Source organism: Otolemur garnettii, unplaced genomic scaffold (assembly GCF_000181295.1).
Source record: "Otolemur garnettii isolate 467f Iridium unplaced genomic scaffold, OtoGar3 scaffold00073, whole genome shotgun sequence".
Classification (NCBI taxonomy): domain Eukaryota; kingdom Metazoa; phylum Chordata; class Mammalia; order Primates; family Galagidae; genus Otolemur; species Otolemur garnettii.
Genome location: NW_003852468.1, coordinates 5661854 through 5668657, shown reverse-complemented (window position 1 = coordinate 5668657; position 6804 = coordinate 5661854). Strand labels below are relative to the sequence as shown.

The 6804-nt window shown below is 47.2% G+C and overlaps 1 protein-coding gene across 1 annotated transcript in view; it reads right to left on the bottom strand.

Annotated features, from left to right (window-relative positions):
• CASQ2 (calsequestrin 2) overlaps positions 1-6804 on the bottom strand; it is a 59594-nt gene that overhangs the window by 31302 nt on the left and 21488 nt on the right. Inside the window, exons 2-4 of the mRNA XM_003793827.1 lie at positions 5935-6019; positions 3631-3731; positions 1440-1551 (exon numbers count right to left, since the gene is read on the bottom strand). Coding sequence (XP_003793875.1) covers positions 1440-1551; positions 3631-3731; positions 5935-6019 — 298 coding nt within the window. The remainder of the gene's footprint in view (positions 1-1439; positions 1552-3630; positions 3732-5934; positions 6020-6804) is intronic.

Sequence of the window (6804 nt, the reverse complement as noted above, 5' to 3'; positions counted from 1 at the left end):
CCTTGCCTCCCTCCGTCCGACCATGGCCTTGCCTCCCTCCGTCCGACCATGGCCTTGCCTCCCTCCGTCCGACCATGGCCTTGCCTCCCTCCGTCTGACCATGGCCTTGCCTCCCTCTGTCTGACCATGGCCTTGCCTCCCTCTGTCTGACCATGGCCTTGCCTCCCTCTGTCTAACCATGGCCTTGTCTCCCTCCATCCAACCATGGCCTTGCCTCCCTCCGCTGCCATCCTGAGCTTAATAGAGGAGAAAGAAACATAAGGATGGAGACAAACTGAGGGGGCCAGACAAAGAAGAAAAAGAGAAATAGAAGGGAAGGAAATAAAGGGGAGAAAGTAGAAGGGGGAGGGGAAGCACCCAGAGTAGTCAGCCCTGACAGGGGAGTGTGCAAACTGAGACAAAATCACCTAAAGGAGAACCGGGGCGAGCCTCCCCGGCTGCTGCTTCCCCCAGCACATCTGTTTGAAGCCCTGTGAGGGGAGGCTTTAAAGACATGAATGAGAAGAGGGTTAAACTGGGTCCGTTTGAGAGAGAAAACAGGTGGGTGGTTGTTGGCGAAGTGACTAGGATGCTAGTGGACAGACTGGGTAAAGAAATGGTTTTGCAAATAATTTCAAAATATTTTGGGGTTTCCAGAAATAGTCACCAGCATCATGTTTGCAGCACTTATCGTAGGAGTGCTGCCAGATCATCTTTTATAGTCATGCCCACCCGTCTCTGCAAGGCTGAGACACCAGGAAAGGCTTAACTCCTTGGGGGCGCGCTGTCACAGCAGGGTTTTTAAAATGTACAGTACTCAAGTAGTTACCCTTCTGCCTGTTCTTCTGGACTCCCCACCACCCTCTCATGCCTGTACAGGTCCTGGTGATGCCACAAGAGACCCACGTTACCACCAAAACCTGCAAAGCGTTCAGATGGAATCCGCCCGCAAGTGCAGGCACACAGGTGGGCAGTGCAGTGGTCAGCTGAGGTGTGGCCAGCAACTTTCCCCACCCTGCCACAGCTGCTGTATCCAGCTGTATCCAGCCCCCCCAAAATTTTCCTCTCATGCTTTCCAGTTGACTGAGAAGCTCTCCAGCTGGTGACCACGGGAGCTGCTGTTGTCAGGGAAACCCTTCACTGTGTGGCCCTCGGTGGGGAGGATCCAACTGGGACCAGGCCAGGTGGGAAAAGTGGAGGAAGGAAGAGCTTTTCCTTCTTCAGGAAAAAACTCCCCCACCCACTTCAAGGCCAGAGAGCAGGACCCAACCTTAATGTTCTGTCAGCTCCCTCCCCATTTCTCCTAGTTTTCCAGAATGCTCTCCACTGCCCCAGGATTCCGACCTCTGTTCTATCCAGAAAAAGAGATGCTGGAGGTCCCTTTGCTCTGGGGATACTCTGCCATATCTTGTCGGGAGTCTAGGCTTTAGACGGACGGGCTGGGTGGACAGATAACTTACATTCGGAGTCCTCACTCTTGAAAAAGCCGATGAGCTTGATCTGGTCCTCAATGCGTTCAAAGGCTTGGACTTCCAGTTTGGTGTTAAGAATCTCCACTGGGTCTTCAATTAGCTGAAATCACACACACACATCACTGAAATATGTTCAAATAAGAGAACTCTTCCCCTCAGTGGGGAGCAGAGTCCTTCAGAGACAAGCTGCAGTGAGTGGCTTTGTGGCTGGTGCCTCCAACACCCACCCCACTCCTAACTGCTGTGGGCACAGCGGTGGTACGGTTTGAGGGGTTGATGTTGACTCAAGGGGTGGGATGATTGATCTGAGGTTAATTTTCTAGGAATAATTCTATTCCTCTGACCAGTTTTTCATTTTTTTTAAATTTTTTAATTGTAAATTAACAAATTATAGTTGTATATGCTATATATTTATGGGGTTCAAAGTGATGTCTTGACGTATGACTAGAACATGAAATAATTAAATCAAGCCAATTAACATCCGTCACCTCAAATACTTATTCCTTGTGGTGAGAACATTAGACATTTATTCTCTCAGTGATTTTTTTTTTTTTTTGCAATTTTTTGGCTGGGGCTGGGTTTGAACCCACCACCTCCGGCACAGGGGGCCAGCGCCCTACTCCTTTGAGCCACAGGTGCCGCCCCTCTCAGTGATTTTGAAATGTATAACACATCTCAGGAAAACCTTATTCCTCCTGTCCAACTGAGGCCCTGGGCATCATCTTCCAGTTCCCTCCACCTCCCGCAGCCCCTGGAAACCACCGTTCTACTCTCTCTACTGTGAGTTTGGTGCCTTCGTGAGAGCGGGCGCTTTAGTTTTCTGCACACAGTGTTCTCCAACGCCATCTTTATGGTTGTAAATGACAAAGTATATTTCTTTTTATGGCTGAATAGTATTCCATCGGGCATATATAACACCCTTTATTTATCCATCCATCTGTGGATGAACATTTAGGTTGATTCCCTAACTTTATTGCTCCAAGTGACTGACCCCAGAAGGATAGATTTGCTAAAGGCTTTAGGACAGTTCTTTACTCTCAAGAGGGCAATGGGAAGCCCAGATCTATTTTTTTTTCTATTATCAGACATGAATGAAGAAATGTGAGGTATCTGCTCCTGCTTCTAGCCGTCTCATAACTCTCTTGAGAATAATCAGGACACAGGCAACATACCAAAGCAGAATTATCCGTGATTTACAATGAAAAGCTGGAGCTAGACCCCTGATTTGATGAAGTCTAAAACCTGCTCTGACTCTGCCTAGTCTTCTGCTTATGTGGCTCAATCACACTGTCTATTATTTCAAGCAGTTAGAGTGTCATTTCCAGAGCCTCTCCCTAGCTGATAAAGTTGGGACAGTGCCATGTTGGCCCAGAGTTGTCCTGTTGCCCTTCCTTCGGGCTGTCAGTGTGGGTCAGCGGATGGCCAAGCAGGGTCAATGATCACTTTTTTTTTTTTTTTTTGTAGGCCTTCAACTCACTTCTAACCTTCTCTCTGGTTTTTGAGGCTATAGAGAAAGAGCCATAGATTACAGGGTGCTGGCTGGTAGATGCGGAACTGTCAGTATGGATTCAGTGGTAGGTATTTTATCTGAGCAAGAACATGTGTGCAAAGCATTTAACTGTATAGCTGTTGCTGAATGTGTGAGTTTCTCTATGCATGAAATATTTTAACAGCGTTTGTTCCTCTGTGTGTATGGATCTGAAGGTGTGGCGCCTTCTGGGCTGAGAGTGAGTATGATAATGGGGGGATCTTTAGTGCTACCCTGTCTGGTGCTCTGAGGAGATGTGGCTGATTGGTGCTCCTGTCCCTCCTCTCTCTTTAGGTGACTCCTTATCCCCGCCTCCCATGTCCACCGGCTCCTCTTCAGCAGCCATGGAGCAAGGCTGTAGGAATTTTGGTTGATGTTGGTGCATCCGTGGTAAGAAATTGGCACGTTACCACTGCATGGTCCTGGTTTCTCACCCTCTAGACCCTGATAAGCACTTTCTGGGGTGACCTGGGAGCCAGTTTCCCAGAAGTAGATGGCAGAATGATGTGGGTGCGCCTTAGCTTCTTCTGGAGCCTGAGAAACCTGTCTTAGACCAGGTCAGCTTTCCAGGCTTCTCTGTTCTCACTTTGGGGTTTTAGTTCCCTCTGAGCCCAGGCAGCTCCACACAGACCCCTGTGCTTGAACACTCACATCCAGGAGAAACTCCACCAGAACGTCAGCGGCAAACTCGCCGTCAAACTCGACTGTGCGGTCGCCCTTAAGGATGTACAGGCTTCCTTCTTCATTAAAACCTGGAAGAAAGAAAGAAGCCCAAGGACAAGGTCATCCTGGTGTAGCCAGATCCATGTGTCAGCTGAGGTCTGAGTCAGATTCCCTGGGTGATGACAGTGGGGTCACAATCAAGGGAACTAGACCATGTTCCCCCAAAGAACACCACCGGAGGGCTGGCAAAGTGGGCATTTAAAATTTGAAATAATTAGGAACTAATGATTCCAACTGGGTTTTAACTTAAGATAAAGCTGTTCTTCACCTCACCCCTGCTTTAGTTTTCTAAAAATACTACTGACCCCATGTCATTCTTCTTATCAAAAATTTGTAATGGCCACTGTCCACCTGACTCCTTAACCTGGCGTTTGAGTCCTTCCACAGTCTGAGGGCAGCCCCCCCCCCCTTTCTCCCTTGAAAGGTAGGAGTGCTTTCTATCTAGCTGGGCTTGGAGAAAGGCTTGTGTAGAGGACCCAGGCCCTGTCACCCCCGTTTCTGTCCCTTTTTTATCACTACTTGCCCAGCCTCTCTTCCCTGAAGTTTCAGATCCTCGGGGCACTAGAATTTTCCTTTACCTAAACTTATTGGAAATGCTCCTAAATTCAACTTCTCATTAAAATGGTGGGAAGGGAGATTATCCAGGCAGTAGGCTGCCGAGGGAGGAGGTAGGATTCATTGCAGTGTTTTTGACTCCAGGGAGAGAGTTGGACATATCTGTTCCCATGCTCAAGGGGAAAATATTTCTTAATATGTCTCCGGGGAAAGAGATGCCTTATCACTTTAGAGTCCTGTGTTCTTGCCTAACCTAATGTCTCCTATACTTTAAATCTTAAAAAAACATTCTGATCTTCTTGAAAATAAAACAGAAAATGCTTGTTTGTAATTTTCTAGGATAATGAACTTTTATGTACCTGAAGGTATTTATTGAACCACCACTAATCTTTTTGCTTCTGCGCTTATGACTCCACATCCAATTAACCTTTCTTCAAAGGTCCTGTTTTATAACCTCCTGCTATTTTTTTAACAGCCATTCTTCACCGATCATGCAGAAAAAGCCAAATGGGCAGTACATGTGTGGGCGTTTGAAAACCAGGAGTTGCCTCTCTTCTCTCTCCTTGGGATTACAAGGTAAGACTCTTCAAGTGCACTGCCCTTAAACATGACATATCGACAGGAGAGATTACAACTTCCATTGTGCAGCCACTTAACCGTTACCGACCTAAATCCTCCCTCTCACCCTCGATGATACTGCCCAGCTGGGGTTCAGCCTTAAATTTACAAACCACAGGGACACTTAGTCACCATTAATGCTATCTTTTGTTGGCTGCTTCAGCCAAGAGGCAAGGAAATAAGAAATAACAAAAGAAGAGATTTTAACTCTCTCCGAGAGATCAGAGACGTGAGATAAGAGAAACTGGCTTTTAGCCTATTTTAGGAGCTGAAACAAAGGCTTGACTCTTCAGTGTCAGTTTCTCCAGGAAGAAACTCTCTTCCTTGTACTGTTACAAAGGTATATAAGGTCTGACAATTAAGTTCCCAAACTCATCCTAAAAAATGTGGCACCCACCCCATTGACCGTCGCTATGGGCATGTTGGAAGAGCTCCCCTCGGGAAGCTCTGCACCAATGCCAGCACCTATCCACCCTTCAGAGCAATTTTGGAATCATTCTTTTCCTGGAATGACTGTAAGAGCTGCTGTTGTACGAGGTTTGACACTGTGCACTTGTGTTGGCAGTCCTGTACAAACAACCCGGTGAGGCTCCAGACCCGTGCCATGTCAGTGTCTCTCAGCTGTGCACGTGTGGCAGGGTCTTACTGCGTGGTGTTCATTATTGCTATCTAGGGACAGCTCTGATGGTCAGTCCAGAAAAGGAGTTCCAAATTGCTGTGAAGGATGGACTAGGCACTGGCATTGGCGCACAGCTTCCCAAAGGGAATACTTAGAAGGTGACCATAGTGATATTCAGCAATGAGGTATGTAGCACGTTTTCTAGGATGAGTTCATGAACTTAATTATCAGAACTTCGTATTACATGGTTATTGTAAAATCATTTAATCCAGGCCTATCTTCTATGAAATTCTTCTTGAACCCAAGACTAAGGTCCACAGGACCATTTTATATTTCTTTAAGAATAGCCCAATTGTCTTGCAAGAATAAAGGCAACTGTACTTTTTTGGTGAGATACATTGTTTCTTGCTGATACAGAGTATCTCAAACATCACACTTACCCAGTTTCTTGGCAAGCCTGGCTTCTTTCTTGGAATCCACCATGGCAAAGCCTATATCTTTATGTTCCAGGATTTGGGCCACAAGCTGAAGGGAAAAATAGAAAGATAAGTAGGCAAGGGGCAGAAAGATGGTAGAAGATACCACGGCATTAGGATGCTGTCGTGTTGACTGGAGGGATTTTCTCCACGCTTCCCGTCATCCTATGACCAATTCAAGCAGCAGCAAAAGGATTCTATGCTTGTCCCCAAAGAAGAAGGAAAATTCAGGAGAATTCTAGGAACAAAGGAGAGAAAATCTGAGGGAGAATTTGGAAGAATAAATCCACTATCACATACCATTTTCTGGCCTCAAAGTAGATCAGATTTGGATAAGGAGGGAGAAGAATCAGAAAGGAAGCATGGACTCCTAACACAGGGCCCTGAGCCCTTCCCTAGCTGCCAGATGAACCTGGGGTGGAGTGAGGACGCAAGAGGCCCTGAGCCAGAGGAGGCCTGTGGCCCCAACCCGGGCTTAGCCCTGGCGCCTCCTCCCTCCTTGGGCTCATGGAGTAGGGAGGCCCAGGGGGGCATATCTGGTGAATATACGGTGGCCTAGTAAGGTTTTCTGCAGCACATTGAGAAGAAGAATGAATAGAGTGTAGGGGAACAGAGGGAGAGGACGGAGGATGCAGCAGTGTCCTAGAGGGACAGATGGCTGGAAACTGCCCAGGGCAAACACCAGCAGAGATGATGACACCACACAGGAGACTGGCATCATGTTAAGTTTCCTGAAACTTAGATATGAGCTAGTAGGGAGATGGTCGACTGACCCAGATCTAATTCTTGTCATCTGGCTGAACAGGGGCATGAAACAGAAATGAAGTGAACACG